General features: G+C 37.7%; 1 protein-coding gene across 2 annotated transcripts in view; it reads right to left on the bottom strand.

Moving 5' to 3' along the window:
• slc4a3 (solute carrier family 4 member 3) overlaps positions 1 to 23,786 on the bottom strand; it is a 73,124-nt gene that overhangs the window by 30,203 nt on the left and 19,135 nt on the right. The window contains exons 3-6 of one of the 2 annotated variants that reach the window (XM_053495922.1): positions 12,822 to 12,990; positions 10,168 to 10,415; positions 8,545 to 8,726; positions 5,754 to 5,974 (exon numbers count right to left, since the gene is read on the bottom strand). In XM_053495922.1, the coding sequence (XP_053351897.1) occupies positions 5,754 to 5,974; positions 8,545 to 8,726; positions 10,168 to 10,415; positions 12,822 to 12,990 (820 nt within the window). The remainder of the gene's footprint in view (positions 1 to 5,753; positions 5,975 to 8,544; positions 8,727 to 10,167; positions 10,416 to 12,821; positions 12,991 to 23,786) is intronic. The other variant, XM_053495923.1, reaches the window with a different exon arrangement.

Genomic DNA, 23,786 nt, shown 5'->3' with positions numbered 1-23,786 from the left:
TCCATGCCCAACGTTTCCACCCCACCCTGGACCGGTGGGATAATTGCATCCAGAAAGTGCGTCACTTGTTGATCGTTGATAACAGATGTTTTTCTATAATGCAACCCAATGTTTTGGACCTCTGTTACGAGTTTGACTGTCTCAAATCAGATGGATGCAGCAATCCTGGGTCCACTAGCAGTGATGGACGTCTAAGCCTTGTGGATCCTCTATATCCACTGGGTGGAGTTTTACCAATTCCAATAGGATTGCTACAATAATACACACATCCTATCATCAGCAGAGATTACTTTTTCAGAAAGAAAAAAAAACATTACCAAGTACAACATAAAATGTCAGTAAAAAACAAAATAATATGAAATTGCTCTTTTTAACAAGCTTTCTTGGCATTCCACCTTTGTTTGATAAGTTTGATCCTGTATAATCCAACTCTTTGTTCAAATAAGGTCTTTCTTAAGGGATAAAAGCTTCTAAAAAGAGGATCTGGCTTCCTGCATTTCGTCCATGTAAGTGAGCAGCCAAGACAACAGAGATGCCCGACGAATCACCAAAAACAACACATCTACGTTTTTAACTCCAAAACAACCTATTGGCTCCCTGTCCAATTTCCATGACAGTACTGATTGATTGTGCAGCAGTGCATGAATAAAAGTGCTTCTCTCAATGTTTTAGTGTTGTCCTGTTTTCAGCCTTCCCTGCATTGCCAGACTCAGTAGTGTGAGCCAGAGGCCTGGAGTGGACTGTCTGCTTCCAGCTGAAAAACGCTGGTGGGGGCTCCCAGGTGATTGTCCAAAGCAGCAGCTGAAACAGCAGCAAGACAGAAAGTGGCTAATGATGCCGAGCAGCCTGATATATGTGAGAGCGCGATGAGTGGCTTCGCCAGCTAAGCATCAGATGGAGGCGTCAGCTGATACATCACACTTAGTCAAACAACGTCCAAACGCATGGAGCCTAACATTAGGGAGCACTGTCTCTACATCATAGATCTCCATGGAAACCGCTCCCATCTCTGACACACAGTTACCTGAAATGCGCACATGCACCCAAACATTTCATGTATATGTCAAAATACCATGCCAAAATGATAATATGTTCAACTTATTACCAGTTCTTACAGAATAGATAGAAATGCAGTTAATAAAATAACTTGATATCGAGAGCTTAAAAAAATTATAGTACTGGAAGCATATTAATTTAACTCAATTCAACTCGAATGAAACTACTAGAACTGTAGTGCATTTAAGCATATTAATTTAATCCAGTATTTAACATGGACAAGAGATAGTGGGTAAAGGGGCTGATGTGGGTATTGGTAGGCCTTTCATTCTACACAGGGCCAAAATAAAATAGCTTGTTCCATTGCAGGCCCACATATGTGATTCAGTACAGGAAGTGTTGTTAAAGGTAATCAATTAGAATGCTAATTACAGCCTCAGGACCATGTTCCCAGCTTTCACTTAGACATGCCCTCCTGATCAAAATTAGACAAGCCCTAACCCCCTCCCAACCACATCCCCCCCCAATGCCCCCCCCCCCCCACCTCTCACTCACACACACACACACACACACACACTATTTCTCTCCATATGGGGAAATACAACAGATATTTGTTACATAATTTTATCCATGAACAGATTATAAAATGAATTAGTTTATTTATAATGTAATAGTTGTTTTGAAAATATGTTAGTTATACAAACAGAAATTTGTATACAATAGCAGAAATTTTACGTGTGAAAAAGCAATAAATTTATTGTGTTTAAATAAAAAATAAACTCGATTAAAGAAGCACAGGTCTGTTTATGTCCATTTCACTAAAGCTATTTTTAAGCTTCTACATATCATGTGCATCACATGAGCAGAGATAAAGAGGAACATAATTCTCCCAACATCATACGGAAAAGTGGCCATCATGAGCTTTAACCACTGGCAAACATGTTATTACGGGCACTGCACAGCGTTTTGAGAAATGAATGGATGATGAGTTATGATTGCTGGTTTCAGAGAGATTACCCTAAAGCTTTAACCAAATCCGTGACAACTTCACTGGGCATCCTCTACTTCTATGTCCTTCTGAAGCTTAAAAGACATGAGCAACGGTTAGTGACTGCTTCCTGATGCCACGCACTTAAGCTGGGAGGAGTAATCTGCGGTTTGTTTTCTCCTGCCTTATGCTCAATTAAGCAGATTTTATTAAGGATAATTGCTGTAAAAATAACAGGGAGCTTTAATCCCAGTCCCAGTGATCCCAACCATATATCTACGCATCAGGACTTGTTTACTACAGTTTTTAATGCAGTTTGAGTGAATCTGGCCCGATGTCGGGCCGTTGTTGGTTTAGTGCTACGCTGACCCTGGTCCTGCTCCCTACAAAAACACATTCATGAGTATGGACATGCACACAGCAGGTCTTTACATAATGATCCATCCAAACTGCAGTCAGTGCAAGCCTCAAATAGCAGACTTCCACCAAACACTAAACCCATGCTTCATTAGCTGTATCCATCTCCCATTGAATAACTGTAGCACTAAAAGTAGTAGCATTCTTGTGGGGTGTGAAATAGTGGTTGGTTAGTTATGTAACCATGTAATCGATTAGTTGAACCCTACATCAAATTTGTAGAAGCAAATTCAATCATGATAGTTTTTTTAAATAACAAGGCATAAAACTAATTGTATGTGAAAATGTGATGCTGTATACAACAGAGCTTTTTAACTGGCAGAATGAGTTTAATTTTAATGGACAAGTGGTCACTGGTGACAAAATCATAGACACCCAAAGGCTCAGCCATGCCTGCATGGATCAAAGGCTGGACAAATAAGTCCGATCCACAGAAGCCCCACCCCACAACCCACAGCACCCAAAGGATCATCCACTGCCAACATCCTGGTGCCAGACACTGCAGCAAAGCTCCAGATATCCTGTGTAGCCATGCCGCAAGGGGCCAGAACCTCCCTTTGACACAAGAGGAACCCAAAACCTAAGTGGTATTAATGGTAATGGTTTTAATACTACGGCTTCCAAATATTTAGACTAATAAGAAACATTACAGCTGCTATCCATCCAAAGAACCTTTAAGGGACACTTTTTCTGGAACTACATCACAGCAAAAAATGATTACTTTATGACCACATGAGAGTCTTTAAATTTGATTACAAATGTGGTATTGAAATGTTTCTATACCAAGTCCAGAAATGTGTGTACAATATTCATTAGTTTTGGTGAATCAAATGATCAAATGTCTCACTGCAATATCACATTGTTTTTGTATTTTCTGTAGACTGAGTAACATATGGTTAAATTTTAAACCCCTTAACAGTGCTGATAGAAGCCTCAGTGAAGCACAGCTTTTATGGGCCTTATGGCAATTTCAAGTACTCTGTGTTTAATGGGAGTGCAGAATAACAACTGGACAAGAGGCTTTTAATATACTGCCTGCAAAAGACACCATTTTATAACCCCCTGCATAAAGCAAAGAAAACAACTAGGGAGATTGCTAAAATGATTAGAAATTTTTAAGAACTGTCCAACAAATTAATAAAAACTGGAGAGCAAAGTTAAAAATAATCTTTGCAGAAGAAATGTAGTCAGAAGAAATAATAAATGATCACGATCAGAGAGCACTAAAATGCTTGGAGAAAAAAATAGACATTAGAAATCACACCTATGCTTAATTGTACAAGTAAGAGTGTATCTACACACAGCACAACTGGAACTGGATTTGAACTAAAAAGCCATAAGGAAACCACTTGTTAGCGATGATACAAGAGAAAAAGGAATTGGTTGGCTACGGAGCAAACAGATTGCACAATGGAGAAAGGTCATGTGGTCTGATGAGTCTAGATTGACCCTATTCAAGGGTGATGTGTGGTAAGAAGGGAAGCACATGAAGTGATGCACCCATCATGCATAGTGGCCACTGTACACGCCTCTGAATTTACTCTTATGATTTGGGGTTGCTTCAGATAATAATAATTCAGATCTAATAATATTAGTCTTACTTGATCTTAGGTGATCATTCTTAGTGATCATTCGACACTATAGATCATAATCTTCTTGTAGATTGCTTACAAAATGACATAGATATTCAGGGACAGGCATTAAAATGGTTTAGATCCAACTGTCTGATTGATACTATTTTGTAGATCTAAACAGAGAACAGTCTGGTGTAATCCTAGTGAAAAACAGGGTCCAACAAGGGTCAGTTTTAGGACCTCTGCTGTTCTCAATATACAGTACCTGCTTCCCTTGGGTAACAGCATTAGAAGACATGGGATTAGTTTTCATTGCTATGCTGAAGATACCCAGTAATATATTTTATCAAAACTAAATGAAGTACTACAAATTGACTAGATTAACTGAGTGTGTCAAATGTTTAAAAGACTGGATGACCAGTCTTTTAAACTGGTCATTTAATAATATTTAATAATATTCTATTATTAAATGCAGATAAGACAGACATATTTCTTATTGGTCTAAAAAAACAGTACACAAAAGCTCTTACAATTCAGTGTGCATTTAAAAGGATGTACTATTATTACTAGCTTGACAGTAAAAGACCTGGGCGTAATGCTTGTCAGTTGAGACAGATTTCCAATATTACAAAAATTGCCTTCTTCCACCCTAAAATTACTGCCAAGAGTAGGAACATTTAATCCGTATCTGACGCAGAAAAGGCAGTTTATGCATTTATGACCTCCAGTCTGGACTACTGTAATGCATTACTAGGTGGTTGTTCTGCATCCTCAATAAACAAGCTACAGTTAGTCCAAAATGCAGCCTCGAGAGTTCTTACCAGATCAAGAAAATATTAATTTAATCTAGGCTCAGCAGGGTAATGTGGACATAAAATGAAGTCCCACGATGACCCTGAATGTACTGAATGATGAGGTTATGACATCTATGAAGTTTTTCTCCAATGATGGCACAGCCATATTCTAGGACTCAAATTGTTAAAGATTAGAAGAAATATTAGAAACACATCATTTTGTGTCCTACTCAGACTTTGGGGTGAATGCAAGAGAACAGGATGACTGGCTTTTTTTATTTGATAATCGGGAGATATTTTCAAGGAGCAGTACCTCATATCACCTAAATGGTAATGATCATACAATATATGGCCAAAAGTTTGTGTTTTTTTTTTCAGGTGAGGAAACCCAGGAGTCAGTAAGCTCGCCATTACATCATCGGTGTAGGTCACTAAATTTTTCCACTCCAACCTAGGATCACTATGTCTTCAAGAACCTTGCTCTGTACACAGCTGCCATGCATTGTCAACATTTTTAGGCCACCTCTTCCCTATGAATGGAAACTGAAATGCATACAATGACATAATATACAATTTTGTGGTCTCAGCTTTGCTGCAACAGTTTGGGGAAGAAGACATAAAGGAGTGAGGGTCAGGTGCCGATGACCTGTATACATACCTATATATGGGTAAATAATGTAAATAAATTACTTGCATTTGTCTTAGTTTTCATTACCTTTTTCAGTGAAACATAGCTAGCTAGTAAGTAGTTTAGTTGCACGTTCTACTCACTGGCATAACATGGTTGACACTATGAATCACGTTTACCTGTTCATAATTATAAGAAAAGATTGAAATTTAAACAGAATAAGCAGGTGAAACTGATTAAAAAAAGAAAAGAAAAAAAAAACACATACTGCATACATGTAGATATTTTTCCATGTAGATATATTAAAAACAACCGGTTGCTAATTCAGCACAAATATTGTAACCTGCGATTCTTACTCTTCATGTCATCCAGGTCAACAGTGGCAAGCATCTGAGCCTCGGCTTCATCCGTAGGCACTTTCTGATAAACGGCTGTCTCCATGGCTGTCATGCTGCCGATGCAGATACGTTCTCTCAGGTCATAGTTGGTGCGTTGGGTCCCGCTTAGCCGGTGAACAGGTTTCCGGCAAAACCAGGCTCGTGTGGGGACACTGATCATTTCTAGAGATGGACTTAACCTGAAGGGCAAAGAAACAGCTTTTTCAGAATTCAAGCGCTCAAAGCACATGCTTTTCTTCAACATGTTATCTGAAAAACACAACTAATCTGAGAAAAGTACATCTTCTATGGTTTACAAATGTGCTTAAAAATCATGCTAGTACAAATCTTTCCCTGGCTGATCAGCACACTTTTCTAATTTTATTCAGAATCTCAGTCATCCAGTAGAGGGAGCTCATGTATAAATTTGCCAGAGCATCCCCTGTCCCAGCAAAGCCATTTATTCTTTCCTTCATCTCCAACAATAGTACCCCATTGCATCATGCTCTTTATTTAAACAGGATTATTTTCCATGCATCATCTTAAATCTTTCAGATTTGTAAATGCTTTTCCAAATGCTATTACAGGGAGCAGATCAGCAGCAGCAGAAGCACTCAATTGCTTTCATGTAGTGCATTATTTATCATATTACAAATTATTTATATTCTGCGCACCATCGAGATACATATTACATGCACAGTACAGCTCTGGATCATTATAAATTTTACATTGATTTATATTTATATAAATAATTTTTTTTTTTTTGTTAAGCAGCCATAAAGGGATCCTGTTCAAATGTACATGCTTAGCAGTGATATAGTTTCTGTTTCTTATTATAACTAAAAAGAGATCTACTTGCCTAGATCATGGAGAGGACATTGGTGAAATCAAGCATCTTATGTAACATTTTATTGCAAGATTGTATAACCAAGTTCAGTCTCTTATCACACAATGTTATAACAGTGAGACAAATTAACGCAGCCTAAAGTGAATAAAATTATAACATAGCTTTAGATAATTTATCTAGAGCTTTTAAGGGTTACAAAGAAAAAGCTAAAATAACAGTTCATAATAATATCTATCATAAGCTAACTGGCAAATTTTAGTTAAGCTCATCAATACTGAATATTATTTAATTGGGTGAACCGAAAAACTGCAATCTAAGTGATTAATTAAACTTTTGTGACATAGTATTTATAGCAACAGGGTGATGTGATGAGCCTGATGTGAAGCAGTTATAACCAGCGTAAAGAACATTTTCCAAAACCAGCATTATCGATTGACACATTATACTTTTTGTCCATTTATGTTTACATAGAAACCACACAACAAGTTAGTTCCTGCCATTCATTTATCTATTCTTTATCGTCAGTAACTTTATTCTGGACAGGGTCATGGTAGATCCACAGAGTACACCCCCCAACACACACACACACACACACACACACACCTAGTGGCAACGTAACTCTATCTGTCTAAAAAAATTCAACAGCTTGACAATGAATAATATATATATAGAATTATTCACGTATAAAAAAAAACATCTATTGTAAGGCATGAACCAGTGAAAAACCGAAGCAAGTGATGACAGATGATCAGGCCGGTGATAATGCTGAGTGGTTATAACAGATGAGAGGGGAAATGAGGTTGTTGCTGAGGTTCTTTCATAAACAACCGATTTTTTTATTGTATCTTGAGGTACTGTGTTTTACAGTAACACATTTCCATTTCCTTTTCCAAAGTTTCCATTTTTAATTTAATCAAATTTAGTTTAATTTATTATGGGTAAGGCTTTTATACAGTACAGTATAACAGAGGTAAACAGTCATTCCACTCACCAACCTGTCTTTCTTACTACATCCATGAAGTTAATAAATCAATGAAATGCAGCTTTTTATGTTACCCAGTGTGTTATGTAACCAAAAACCACAAAGTTTTAGATCTACAAAGCAATTCTAAAGTCAGAAGATTGAAGGGAATATCTGTTTATGAAGAGTTCATCTAAAAATGCCAAATAAATGTCTCTTCATAAATCTATTTATATGAAGCATCAGTCATACAAATTCCTATAAATTAACCGTTACCTAAGTATATCAACTTATAACATTTATTTAACATTTGGGATGTAATTATACACTTGTAATGTTATGTAGCCTGGCAAAAGTCATGCTTTCATAAAAATTAATCAAACATTTCAGACCTATCAGATCGGAGGTTTCACCCGTTCTGTGGTGTAATCATTATTAAAACCTGTTTTATTGTCAGTCTCCTCACAAACAATGTTTTACAAAGACATAAAGTAAAACAAGAAAAACAAGACCAGTGAATGATGACCAGCATGAATGATACAAGACGTCACATACATAAGAGTGTATAATGACCTATAAAGAAAAATGCATGACTGACGTTTCTAAAGTTCACATAAAATATTCCCAATTCCAATGTGAGCAATGTTCTGTTTGTGGAAATTTTTGGTTTTTAAAAAAGTGTACAAAGTAGATGTTTCCTACAGGTTTTGTTTAAGGGATTCTTTAGCCTGTGATATCCCATATTTTATAGTTGGATTCTGGGTATTATGAGTAGAGTATTACATATTGCACAAAAGGGCCACCAGTTTTTCCACCAGTAATTCAGTTAGCAATTATTATTATTATTATTATTATTATTATTAATAATAATAATAATAATAATAATAATATTATTATTATTATTTTAAGGTTTTTTTTACAAACCCCTTAGTGGTGGCTTGTTAAATTGTGTCTTTGCTTACCTATTAAATACATCCTCATCCTCCTCCTCTTCTTCCTCTTCTCGTTTATCTTGTACCCTCTCAGCATGTACATGTGGAGACCTGGGTATGGCCAGCTCTGGGCTCGGGGGTCTTTCATTCTCCACGTGGAATGTGGGAAGAGGAATAGGCGGCATCATCACTCGTTCACATCCCAAACTAAACTGAGAGCAGACAGTATGCGTTAAACTTTTTCACATTTACTGAAAAATAACGTAAGATCTTCAAAATGCAGTCAGCAGATGTGTATCTACACACTGTGTCAGCACTTTCCTGCATGCCCCACTAAATACAGTTATCAGATGCATCATGCACTCCTAAACTTGCATGCATGTCTGCAAATTTAAACACACTTATACACAAATGCAGACACACACACACATTTAGTACACCTGCACACATAACACCATATACCTCCTATAACTCCTTTATGCCTACAGTTCACATTCCTACTCACACTCAGCCCACACATACGCACCTAAAAAACATATTATATGCATGGAGCAGGTAGCAACAGTGCCGACCAATGTCTTTGTTTAACAAAGCAGTACCGATCCTATTCAACAAAGCCATGACTATCTGACTTCATTTCTCAGCATGTTCATGATTAGTAATAAGTCAACATGTAGGACAATTTTATCTGAAATATTGGAGGAGCTCCAGCTCCAGAGCACCATCAAGCTAACATGTACAATTATTTTTCCTGGAAAAAAAAAACCAGTTTTGCACTCTATTTCAGTTTGCACAAAGCAGCTGTCAATTTTTTTAAAGGAATTCAAAAATGACTTTGATGCTTATATATATATATATATGTGTGTTGCATATATGCTGATAAATTCCTGTTTACACAATGACACATTTCGAGTTTATAAAGCATACAGTTATAGAGGTGAACTATCACCTCTATAACTTTTATAAGGTTTATAATCACTCTATCACATGTCATCCAGATAAGAACAGGTGCCCTTGAGTCTCAAGGTTTCTCCCTTGTGTGATTTCAGGAAGTATTTTCTTTCCTCACTCATCTCCGCCTTGTGCACTAGGGATTAAATTACAATACGGAGTGGAATTAATATATTTCTGTGAAACTGCTGAGTGAGCTAACCAATTAGCCTACTCCACATGTTTTTGGACAGTTGGAGGAAACCCACCAAGCAGTGGGAATCGAACCCTCGGCTAACCTCTGTGCCACTGTGCTGTGCAATATTTATCATTTTAAACATAATAATCTAAAGATAATTACAACTAGTTTTTAAGAAAAAAAATTTATATGCATGTTGTCTTTATATCATGGTAAGAGTCCTATTTCATATGAATAAAGTAACACAATTGAACACTGAACCACAATTTGGCACTGAACACCATCCTTTCAACTCAAAAACAAGGGCAAATTCTGTCAGACTCTGAGCCACTAATGAGTGAGGCATCCTCGGGTTTAAATTAATGATCTACCAAACAGACTTGAACTCATGATCTTTTAAACAACTAGACTTTTAACTTTTAAACGTTAGACAAACGTTTCGTAAAACTTTTACGATTTATTCTACTGCATAGAGCACTAATACTGTATCACACACCTACTGTAGACATGTCGCATCTAATTACCTGCATCTGTTGTTCAGGGGGCTCAGTGGGCGTAGAGTCTTGACCCTGAATATCTGCCTCAGATTCCACCTCCTCTTCATCGACCTCATGGATGGTGGGGGTGACGTCAGAGGGTGGCATAGACGTCTTCTTTTTCCTGCGTTTCTTCTTGCGTCGACGCTCCATGCTGAGCACCCTCTTCCTGAACCGCTGCGGGGGCAGGTGAGATGACAGCGGGTGGTGCGTATGGTGGAACGTGTGCCGGTGGTCTGGCAGAACAGATGCATGCCCAGAATTATACAAACATACACAATGTTTGACAGATTAAATTGCTTATAAATTCTCCAAAGAATTATCAAACACTACCGCAAATCTCACCAGATTTCTTTTAATTATAAATAATGCTAAATACGAAATGTCTGTGCATTTCTCTTTTGGCGGTTAAAATTGCTATTTTGAACACTTGGAAAGATTAACACTTTGCAGAAATATTATGGACTTTAAACCCTTAACTATAATATTGTAGTAAGTGATACAGTACATCAACACTACCAGAATAGTCCCAGAATAGATGGGTACTTCCAGATTGCAAAGGAAACATAAAATGCTCTGCAGTTACAAATATGCAGAGTAAGTTGGCTAAGCAATCCATCACCCAAAATACACATTTTTTTTAGGTTTGCTCTCCAGGAACAGCGACTCCAATTCGAAATTGCACACCAAATATGCTTTAGTCTCTCTATAAAGGTGACCCTGTCTTCTCTGATTATTAGAATAATCAGATGTGGCCACCTGGTGTCAAAACACATCAAACAGCAAGAATGGGTGGCATTCTTTCCCTGGAGATCTTATCAGATCTGAAATGTTGTCACATGCTAGTCTATTCAGACAACACAGTGACTGTGAGAAACATCAATCATCAAGGCAGCATGAGGTTGAAAGTCTGGAAAGAAGCTCCAAGTGGACAAAACACTGGTTAGCCTGATGGAGAGAAACCCACCTACTGGGAATGTACAATAGTGCAGTGGGCGCATTATACAGTCCTGCATCAGCAACGTCTGCACACAGAAGTGGTGTCCCAGATCTGGGAAAAGTTTGCCAAAGTGCAGGTGGACCTTCTAGCCGACGCCAAGTCAGCTCATTGTTGAGTGTTGTTCTCCTAAGTGTAGCCAGACAGCCTGCCTCGACAGCATGCACTGACCCATGAAAATGATTTACTATACCCCTTTCTAATTTTAGTGCTGATTCCATTTTTCACAAATTTTAGCAGATTTTTACTTTGGGGTGCCAAGGCACTGGATTCCACCAATACTTTTATCTTGATGCTCCTCTCCCTGAGCAAGTCAGTTATATTAAATGAATGGAAAGGTTTAATCCCTCCAGCCAGGTCACTGATGTCTGTGCATTTTACAACTTGGATCTAAGGATATTAGCAGTGAATTAGCAGCTTAAGGAAAATAAATAAATAAATAACATGGCGGCACGGTGACTTAGTGGTTAGCACTGTCGCCTTGCACCTCCAGGGTCTGGGTTCGATTTTAGCCTCCGGATCTGTGTGCTTGGAATCTGCACATTCTCCCTGTGCTTGGGTTTCCTCTGGGTACTCCAGTTTCTCCCACAGTCCACAGACATGCAGATTAGAATAATTGGCGTTTTAGATTGCCCGTAGTGTGGGAATAAATACAATGGTCACCAATGACCTCCATAGTCCCTAGTTGGACAACAGAGGTTTCTAGATGAATGGATGGAAATAAAGTGGACGTTCCTCCAGAAAAATCACATTACACTGTGAGATAATTCAGAGTTTCTATGTAGATCTTTGCAACATAGGGTTTCCCTTTTTTAAAGGACTACTGTATAACAGTCAAAATTTTACGTACGAGACTGAAACGTCTTATAGTGACTTATATCAGCAGATGAGCAAAATACAGAGCAAATTTTCAGTTGCCCTAGTCACACCCTATGGCCATCAGAGCAGCCCTTTTCACGTCTTTGTCTTTGGTAAGCGGTTCAGTTTAACTGAATGTTTCAGCTGTCAGAATAATTGTGCTCAGACATCAAACGCTGGGATGCAATGGCATTATCATAAAAACATAGCAGTGTGCTACAGCCTTAGGTGATTTGCATTTTTAAATTGTCATTATAAGAAACATCTCTCGGCATGCATATTAGTAAAAGCTCACAAAGGAACAGAAGACCCTTTTTTTTTTTTTTGCTTTTTCTGTCGCCTCTGCTTAATCTTATTATTCCTTTTTATCTTAATGAGTCATTGCATGTTACTGAATCATACATTCATTACAGAGTATACAGGGGGTTTCGAGTGGAAACTAAGTACGGGACTTAGATTAGGTAGATGCACAAGATTGTAGTTAAAGGGAAAAAATGAACAAAGAAATAAACAGAGACCGAGAGATAGAAAAGCCAATCCATTAAAGATAAGACAGGTGTTCTCCTCAAGGCTAGAGCTCTTAAACTAAGACGACATCATGGAAACCTGCTGCAGGGGTGATCGATGCTTACGATATATTATAAACAAAAGGATAGCATTTGCAATTATTCAAGCAAGGTCTGATATTATTTAACTAGGAATGCTGTATGGAACAAAGTTCTCTGCTGCATTTTCTACTCTGTAAAACATCAGGAGTGTGAGGTTGTCCAAAAACAGCTATAATTACATTCAAAGTCCTTTTCACTGTAGCTGCGACCCATTTTGTCTGCACCATTCGTGCCAGACTCTGTGATGATGTCCCCAAAACGCTCCACAGATAAAGCCCTGTCCCAGTCTTCATCCTCCAGGCCTTCTGTGGAACCCTCCTCCTCCTCCTCCTCCAACTCAGCCAGAACCTGAACAAGGGAAGAAAAGCACAATTACAGCACATTGTGTGAAAAAGCTTCTATTTTTAAACATGCATTAATTACTCCATCAAGCACAGGAAGAACAAGCAATCTCCAGACAGACGCAAACGAGAGGTGAGGATTGAACCCACAATTTCTCATTACAAATTACATTTTCAGTTAAAAGGATCTCAGATGTTGACATGAATTTAATAATTTCTTGGTATTTACAACTTTTACTTTAATGGCGGCGTGCAGTGGGCAAAACCTGCTTGTGGATTTTAGACCAAATGCATTATAGTGTCATCTGGACACAAGAAGAGGGATAAGACTTTTCGACTTTTTTAACCTTTTCTACTAAAGTTAAAATAGTCAGTATAACAAACTGACTTAAATTTAAACACTGACTTCGTAGTTTACAGAATCTTATATATTAATTAGCACTGTTCATTTCCGTTCGTTGTTTCTTTGTCAAAATCATTTTTGTTTACTTCCAGTTTTAAGTGAAAAATTATTTATGATATCTGACCTTTTCAATCTACACTGTAATATACAGTACATCCTTATATTGCATGCTATACTGTAAAAGAGTTATGTGGTTCAACACAATAGGCTTATATTTGATTATTACATGCATGCTTGTGCTACCACTGAGAGTCTAATTTTCATTGTTAAACAGTTGTGGCCAGGTTATTTAGGTGACATTTCGGTATGTACACTTAAACAACACAACAATAATTTTGATTAAATGACATTGGACCAACATCGACTACATGATGTTGGAATAACATTGAATAGTTGATCCTATTTATTTTTTATCTTCCAACCAAAAATACATTCATGAAATTGTCTTCATCCTGACAGTACATTTCCACATAATTCCTTTCAGCAACTAAGCTGATGCTCTAAACAGCAAACACTATACGATAGTACAAGTACGTACTGATAACTTAGCAAAGCCTTATGGGATATTGCAGTTTACTGCACTGTTTGGATACGACATGCCTACTGTATATCATTCACTGATTTTTTCCTAGGTGGGTTGCTAGCCCAACGCCCAACCCTTCTCCTTTCTCATCCGGCACTTGGGAACCAGCAAGCTCTAGACCTCCGGCTGCGAGAAATTACAGCCTCACCCAGGAACCGAAGCAGTGACCTCCGGATGATAGGGCGAGCAGTTTACCACTGCGCCACTTAGAGGCCCCTATAACACTATACTGATGTAACATCCAACCCTTCACCATACTAAACAAATACATAAATAAAAATTAAACCTAAAGATAACATTAAAAGACATGCAAGAGCTTTAGTGTTTTGCATGTACAAATTACATGAGATACACATGCTATGTACAGGAAGCTGTTGTGTTCATCCAGTTTTTCTCTCCTGAAGTTTATGTTATAAACTTAGGGAATGCACAGACATTAAGAGGTATAAGTACTATAAGTAAATTGTGACATTCTGTTGTTTTGCGGTTGTATATGCATAAGTTGTTTTGGGGTCATTCATTCAATGTCCGAACGCCGTTTTATGACATTTTATAAGTTATTATAACCTTTAATAATAACTGATTGGTTGAAAACCCTTTACGACAATACAATAAGTCCCCTAAAAAAACATTTGATTACAAACTTTTAAAGATATGAACATTGTAGAGGACAATTGCTCATATTAAATCACGGAAGTTAGATCATATGTCCGGCGTACATTGTTACAGTATGTGTGCGCAACGTGCATCCCAGGGTGTGCGGAAGCAAGTGTAAAAGCAGCGGTGATTAAGCTGGTACTGAGAAGCGGCAAGCAATAATGATGGGGAAAAAAAGAGAGAATAATTGTGAGAATAGAGTGAGGTGAAACGATGGGGGGTTGCTTGTTCTTTTAACATGAATCGTTCAATCATCGGCATCTAAAGAAGACTTACTGTAACATACTCTGTATAGCCAATTGTGTTCGTAAGTCCAATTTGTTTATAAGTACAAGGTAAAGGACAACTTTTCTTGGACTTATGAATGAATTGGATTTACAAACTAGCTCAGAAACGGAGCTCTGTTTTTGTATCTGAAGTTGTATAGGACTTGCTGTACTATACAACTTTAGAGTGCCTGCTATGAAAGTACCAGCATTACTTTAACAATAATGTGTTAATATTGCATGAAAGATTAAAGTTCTTTTAAGATTTTCTTGTCCTACTGTATGAGATCATCACTGCATAAATCTATATTTTTTATTACAAAGCATTATTATCTTCAGTATTATCCTGAAAAGTAGAAATAATTTAAATAAAGCAACAGTTTATGTCCAAATGTTTGCTCATTTCCAAATGTGAAATAGAAAATTGCACACAACATCGTTTTTTTTTTTTAGTATGCTTCTTTATTGTTTTCTAGGCTTTAAACCATCTTTGCTAGAGCAACATTGCTGTGGGATTCTGAATTTAACACGAAGCACTATCTGTACCTTATTTCTTTCAGTTAGAAGAGTAACTGAGACTCAGTACTGTCTCCTCCAGTATGATGTACTATTAACTAATATACAATGTAACACTCCCTACAGCGAGGCCTCTGGTAGCATGGACGTAAGAAGCTGTTGGCCTCTAGGCCTCAAATACTTTAATGTCAGCCTTGAAGACGTCCAGGAGTGATGGTGCAGATTAAGGAAGCAGGATGGCAGGCTACAGGGCTGCCAGATCAGTCAGAGTAAATGTCAACAGCCCCATAGGAGGCAGACGGCAAAGCTCAGGATGTCTACAACTACTACTCTAATAAGCACCTCTATCATGTCATACAAGCTCTAACTGGCACGACAGCAGATTCTATGGGTCACCAACGACAAGAAAATACACTCCCTGTTCTTTAGGATCCAGACAAACAAACAAAGATACTTTTCCAAAGTTATTTGTCTCCAGACAAATTGAGATTTAATAAAGCTCCATTTTAAAGCTGCTTTAGATTGTGTAAAGACTCAGATGTTCCTTTAAAGTGCCTGGTGGCAATTAATCAGAGCAGATGGGCTAAACACACCAAACAGCAAGAATAATAGCAGAATAGAAAGGCACTAATTAAAGCACACAGTGTAGTCTTTGTTGTCTGTGTCCCTTAACATTGCTTGAATTAATCAGGACAACATTTCATTTAGCTCTTGGTGCTCCTCCCATGAGACTGCTTCAACTGCATTCAAATGTTCTCTTTCATTCCAATGCCCCACCAATCATGCATCACCAGCAAGTAGGTTTTTCACATAAACGGTTATGTAAGAACTATCATCTTAATAACAACTAGAAAAAGAGTGGGAAAGCATTTAATTAAAATGGGTTGGATTATTAAAATGACCTTTTTTTATCATTTTTGCAGAATTTAATTGTTCTATATTGTGTATCTACGGTATATGCAAAAACACACACACACCCTCCCTTTTTCCTCTTTAAATCTGCAATATAGCTCCTTTATAAAAAAAACTCTATTGAAATTTGTCTGTTATTTGTGATGCGTGCACTACTCCTTAGGGAAAGAAGGTACAGTGGAACCTCGGATTACGAGCTTAATTCGTTCCGGAAGTGGGCTCGTATTCCAAAACACTCGTAAACCAAATTTAATTTTCCCATAGGAAATAATGGAAACTTAAATTATTCGTTCTACAGGCCAAAAAAATAAATACATAAATATAATTAATACAAAATATAAAGTAAAAATAAAACAAATTAACCTGTACTTTACCTTAAAAAAATGTAAAATTAAACCCCGACAGATAAGGGTTTTCGTTTGTGCACGCAGGGTGTATGTGTGTAAAATGTGTGCGCGCGCGCACACACACACACACACACACACACATTAACGGATAGACCGTTTTTAAAACCATTTAAAAATTAGCAAGGAACATTCCTAGTCACACTCACGTGAGCGCATACTAACAGGATCACTGCTGTAAGTAAAACAACAACAAAAAACAAATTAAACAGCTCCTCACCTTTGAAAACAATCGCGACAGAGAGAAGTTTGTGTGTTTATTTGGCAACCTGAGAGGAGGGGGGATGAAGGGGGGCTCGCTCGCGTTTACAGCCCCCTTCTCTCAGGTTGCCAAACAAACACACAAATTCTCTGCCTAACACAGACACAAACACACGCACACTCAAAAACACTGCAAGCACTAAGACCCAGCAAGGAAGACGATAGGTCTCGGCTTTACAGCTCTTCTCCTCTCAGGTTGCCAAATAAACACACAAACTCTTCTCTGTCGCGACTGTTTTCAAAGGTGAGGAGCTGTTTAATTGTTGTTGTTGTTGTTTTATTTTACAGTAGTAATCCCGTTATTATGCACTCACGCGAGTGTGACTAGCGATGTTCCTTCCTAATTTTTAAATGGTTTTAAAAAACGGTCTCTCCATTAAGACACACACACACACACACACACACACAGCGCGTGTGTGTATTCACCCAGCAGGAGAGACGATTACCTACAATTCTGCTGCAAGAGAGAGAAAAACCGGTGGCTCACTTGTAATGACGTAACGCTCGTTGTTAAAACAAGAAGCGCATGCGTGAAACATGATACTCGGTGCTCGTTAACTAAGACAATGCTCGTTTTTCTAAAAAAATTTTTTTTTTAATTGTTGCTCGTCTTGCAAAACACTCGTAAACCATGTTACTCGTAATCCGAGGTTCCACTGTATTAATTTGTTAATGTCCCTCCTTCAGCATGGGGCTCAGTTTCACCCAGGAGTCGTCAAACCTATGTTGCGAGATAAGCATTAGACATTCACAGCATGTCAGACATGCTCTGTTGTTGGCTATTAACGAGAACACCAAACTTCCTCTTTTTAAAACCATCTTCTAAGGGAGTGAAAAAACAGTAATAATTGTTTATTTGCAGATTATTTTCCTACAGTTATCATCAAAGTTGTAAGTGTGTGTGTGATTTTGTTATGCATGCAGTGCATACATACAAGTTCAGGCTAATGTTGCTAACAGTAGCTGGTATAGCATGTGGAAGCATGATACATTTTCTTGATAGTATTTGTATAAAAAAAAGTCAGAATGTATCAGAGAATCTGTGAAAACTTAAGCCACTTTCATAAACTTTTTGCAGAAACAGATCCATTGTATGTTGGTTATAGGTGTTTTTTGTTGTTGTTGTTGTTTTGCCTAACTGCTAATAGCTAAATAACTTTTATTTTGCTTCAACGTTTATTTTTCTAAACATTAGATAGTAACCATTAGATGCTATACTACATGTGAAAGGCAAGCCAATCAGTTCCCCTTACTCACCCAAAGATTTGTGCTCATGAAGTGGAATCAAAATTCAACTTATTTCTTGAATATTTGACATGATCTAATGTAACCAACATGTGGGGCAAACATGCATAGAAAGAATACTCTTGTAGTGTGTGAATGGGTGTGTGAGTGTGTGTATGTGTGTGTGCCATGCGATTGATTGGCACCCTGTCCAGGGTGTACCCTGCCTCATGCCCTGGGATAGGCTCCAGGTCCCCACGACCCTAAATACAGGATAAAGCGGTATAGAAGATGAGTGAGTGAATGTATGAGTGAGAAAAAATGTGTTTAGATAATAATAAGATTGTGAGATTGTCCCTGTTGGGCAAGCCAAGGGCGACGGTGGCAAGGAAAAACTCCTTGAGGTGGCATTAGGAAGAAACCTTGAGAGGAACCAGATTCAACAGGGAACCCATCCTCATTTGGGTGATACTGGAATCATAAGAACAGATCAAATGTCTACATTACCTACTGAAGGGATTATCGAATGTTTACACCACCCTCTCATTCCAAATCAAACATTCTTCCGATCAGGCCAAATCTGAGGAGGCTACAGTACGTTATGCATTTTAATGACTTACAGACTTAGCATTTGTATACATCTGAATATTAACTTATGTACTGTATACTGTATACTGTCATTACACTAACTGTGGATAAGGGAATCTGCTACTTGCTCTAAATGGAAATGTAATGCTGCAGACAGAGCAAAATCTAACAGAAGCATATTTAATAAACCACATGTTGTGCTTGTCTTCAGCTAATAAAACTGGATCCAAATGTCTTTATCTTTATTACATATGTTTCATCTGATGTCTACAATTCATCCTTATGCAGAATTTTCAAGCTTTTCAAAGTTAAGCCACATGTTTGTACATGTGCCTTTATGCATGCTTTAATATTCTTAAAGACTTGCAAAATGCACAATATATTTTACTTCATTTGATTTAACCAGAGAAAGAAATCTAGTTCCACTGGTCACTTGTCTTGTTTTGTAATTGTCTCGCCTAAATTATCACCATGTAATAACAAAAGAACAAACAAACATAAAACAATGGACGGCCTTTTAGCAGATCCCTTTTTAAAGGCCACTTCCCACTGTCTCTTTACTGTACTGGAACCGAGAGATGACAGGGGACGCAGCCAGCATTTGTTTCTCGTCTTTTTGAGTCAAAGCGCTGTCTCATTGTCCGAATGTTAATGGCCCGGCTACGATTGGGAGCAAGCGATGGCATTAAAGGTTATGGATTGCAGCTCTATTTATCATAGCACTGAGGCGTACTGAGGCAATGTGGCTGTAAAATCAGCTCTGGCTAACAGATGTGCTTGCTCGCTCTTCATTAGCACACAGGGTAAGCTGGAGATAGAGTTACATGGGGCACAGGTGTACAGCAGTTCCAGCCCACCTCCACATTACTGCTGCCCTCTAACAAGGCAAAGAGATAGAAGAAGCTCTGCAGTTCGACCTATAGTCTTTGTGTCATTATGCAATTATATGTGAAGTTACATATTTATAAAATGTAAAACATTAAAGGAACCATTGTGAGCAATCTGAGCCATTGAGAGTGCTCTTACAGAGCGCAGGTATCCCTCACAAGGCCACTCCAATAGGTATCATATCACCAATTCAATAGGATCCGTTACTGTGTGATCTTTCACAGTAAAGGAAGCAGCAAGCTTTAATTCTGGGGGGAAAAGGCAATTTAAATGTAAATACACCAGAATAACAAAACTTACTTAGTCCTTACTTGTTTCCTTTATAAAATAATGAGAAAATCTAATCTAAACCCCAAATAAGTCCATACTGTATATATCCACTTCCATATTGACCCATTACAGACGTGTCACATAGAGTAAAACATACACAACGCCCAAATACATCCTAGTATCCAGCTATTAAATTACCTGCTTTGCATGTGTCTACCAAATAAATGATATGTAAATAGCTATGATTCCTAAATGCTTCATCAAAACATAGTCTTAAATACATGTAATTTACAAATGTCTATATAATTAATGATGCAATTAATCATCATTTTAATATTTTCATGATGTAAGTTTCCACAACAAATTATTGTTAAGGGCTGTACAAACAGAATGGTTTGGGAATGTTAGTGACACTGATGTATAGTCTTACTTCTTCTCATACATTTCATAAATAAACATGATGAAGAACAACCTTCTATGACAATAGAAACAACTTGACTGACATCAAGGATGACCAACCACAGACCTCTTCCAACTGCTTAAAGATGTCAAATGAATGTTTTCATATCTTTTAACGATATTTTCTGACCCTGAACTTTCTTTTCAATTTGTGATTAAATAATGAATGTTTGACTTCTGGTAATTCCCAGAATTTTAAAATCTACAAAAGGGGGCAGGGCATTTTCATATTTGGCTCCAAAGCTTTGGAATAGCCTTCCAGACACTGTTCGGGGAGCAGACACGGTTTCCCAATTCAAAAGTAGGCTCAAGACGTATCTCTTTAATCTGGCATACGCGTAACTCATCCCATAACCTCATACTCCATTACACTTATCCTGAATGGCAACTACGCTAATTCTCTCCATCTTTTCTGTATTTTTCTACCCATCCTGAGACATCTGGAGATTGTGCCAGCTTCAGTAGACAAAGGCCAACCCTGCGAGGTTTCTAAAGCATCTTGAGAAGGACCTGCTCCAGCTAGATTCTGCTTTATGATGGCTGGAGCTACACATCCTGCTCCTGTGCTTCCAGTGATCTGACCCCATCTGCCCTCTGCACCTACTGCTGAACTGAATCTACACAACTTCTGATATATTGAACTTTCACCTGCACAACACACTTGATGTTATTTCTATCTGTTATCACCCAGATGAGGATGGGTTCCCTGTTGAGTCTGGTTCCTCTCAAGGTTTCTTCCTATTGCCGTCTCAGGGAGTTTTTCCTTGCCACTGTCGCCGTCACCCTTGGCTTGCTCATCAGAGACATTTCATTCATCATTCATTCATTTAATTATTATCTAGACACATTTTTCTCACACATACACACTTCCAAATATTTTCTTTTCTTTTCTTTCTTAAAAAAAAAAAAAAAAATCTTTCATTTTTTTTCTTGTGAAGCTGCTTTGGGATAATGACCATTGTTAAAAGCGCTATATAAATAAAATTGAATTGAATTGAATTGAATAATGAGCTCAAGCAAACTAAATGTGCATTAAAAAAATAAAAAAAAACTTTATAACTACCTGCAAGTGCAGCTGGCACAGTGGCATTGTCATGGCAACACAATCCCAACTGAACCCTGGGTCAAGCCTGTGAGACTGACATTTATGCAAAACAAGCAAAAATGTTGTCTCTTCAGTGACACAAATGCCCAAAAGCATGCAGCCTTTCAGGATGGACAGCTTAGGCATTGTGTCAGTTGCTGACAGAAGAGCAACACGAGCAAACAATGTAATTTACCTAAATGTTTGGTTAACGTCATGTATTGGTGACTGGCTCTGTCAGCAGAATTATGCCTCTGGAGTGGCTCTATGTTTCAAATTGACAATTATTTACCATAAAACATCAAGTATTATTAATGTCATTTTAGAAACTTGTATATTTTTACATATAAATCATAACAGTATATGGCCTTATGTAATAGGTTCTGACAAACAGCCAAAATAGTCAAAAGAAAAGCACAAATAGAACCAGATTTATGGTTTCCTGCCTATAACACACTATAACAAATTTGTTTTTAATAAGCTGTCCATCCATTTATTAGTGATACTGTTAATCCTATGTAGGATCATAGTTGGGGGTCTGAATCCCTAAGGGAGCTTACGGCACAATGCGCTTACACACCTACTCACAAATTATTTGGAAACACCTCTTAGCCTTGAATTTAAGAAAGAAGCTGGATAACCAGGAGGAAACACACCAAGCATTGGGAAAATATGCAAACGCCACTCGCACAGGATGTAAGTGAAATGCAAACCCCCAACCCCCAAGGTGTGTGGCTCTTATGGCCTTTTTTTGCATTCTCTGTCAAGATGAACTATAAATTATGTTAAAGATATAATTGCATTGTTAGCGCTGGATGATGCAGATAATAATATTATTGTGTACAGTCGTGGTCAAAAGTTTTGAGAATTACATAAATATTGGAAATTAGAAAAGTTGCTGCTTAAGTTTTTACAATAGCAATTTGCATATAGTCCAGAATGTTATGAAGAGTCCTAGTCCTTCTTTGCCATGAAAATTAACTCAATCCCTAAAAACTGCATTTCATTGTGTCATACTGCATTTCATTGCTGTCATTAAAGGACCTGCTGAGATCATTTCAGTAATCGTCTTGTTAACTCGGGTAAGAATGTTGACGAGCACAAGGCTGGAGATCATTATGTCAGGCTGATTGGGTTAGAATGGTAGACTTGACATGTTAAAAGGAGGGTGATACTTGAAACTTTTTGCCACGATTGTACATGTGATGTGTCTTAAATATTGCAGTGGAAACAGGAAATCTTTCAGATCTGTTGTAAGAGTGAGGCTTTGGGCTAATAATCAGAAGGTTATGAGTTTAAATCGCAGCACTGGAATATGGGAATGACATCGCAAAAATGAATAACAAAAAAAAATAAATTAGCATAATGTTATTACTTTTCGGGCTTAGAAACACTCAAAAACAACCATGTGCTGTTTCTTTTCCTATGGGATTTTTGAATTTTTTGCTCAGCCATTTTTGTATAGTTGGTTAAAATGAAATAGAATGCAGTTCATCATACTTTCTAGGTCAGGGGTCGGCAACCCTAAACACTCAAAGAGCCATTTGGACCTGTTTCCCACAGAAAAGAAAACATAGGTACCACAAAACCCATACTTTGACATCTAAAATAAAAATAACACTGCATATGTTTTAAAAAAAAAACTACAGTAAAATCAATTAACTGCTACAAATAAAAAACTAAATTTTATTTCTGCATGCAACAAAAACATTTTGAAGAAAAAAAAAAGCTGGACTGGATGTCAAATTTAAAATTACATTCAAAAACGAATAACCTAAAATAAAATAAATTGAAACTAAATACTCATTATTTATTTCCCAAGCCACAGGAAGCCGCAGCAGAGGGATGAAAGAGCCGCATGTGGCTCCGAAGCCGCAGGCTGCCGACCCCTGGCCTAGGTTGTACAAAAAAAAAAGGATGTCACTCTATGGTGCAAAATCCTAAGTTCTATACACTGTATGTTTATAAAAAAAAAAACAGCAAAACAAAAAATGGCTAAAATGCTCTGAGTTTTACGAGCTATGGGCCATACATTCGAGCTGACATCACCTACTACAGGTTGGTTGCAGTGTCCTATGACTTTGATAGAGAACCTGCAGGCATACACACCATCATACGCCCAAGCATAGACTGCCAGAAAAGCAGGGAAAACATTGGGACAGGCAGATTTGAAACAGGATTCAGTCTTCAGAGCATGGACCTGCTGGGCGACTAACCATCAACCACTTTGCCGACTGGCTCCAGCTTGCTTTGCATAAAGGTGTCTGCTAAATGAATAGGTTTTTAAA

This window comes from Clarias gariepinus, chromosome 5, assembly GCF_024256425.1.
Source record: "Clarias gariepinus isolate MV-2021 ecotype Netherlands chromosome 5, CGAR_prim_01v2, whole genome shotgun sequence".
In the NCBI taxonomy this organism is placed as follows: domain Eukaryota; kingdom Metazoa; phylum Chordata; class Actinopteri; order Siluriformes; family Clariidae; genus Clarias; species Clarias gariepinus.
Note: the sequence above shows the minus strand (reverse complement) of the source record. Positions and strands in the feature narration are given on the sequence as shown.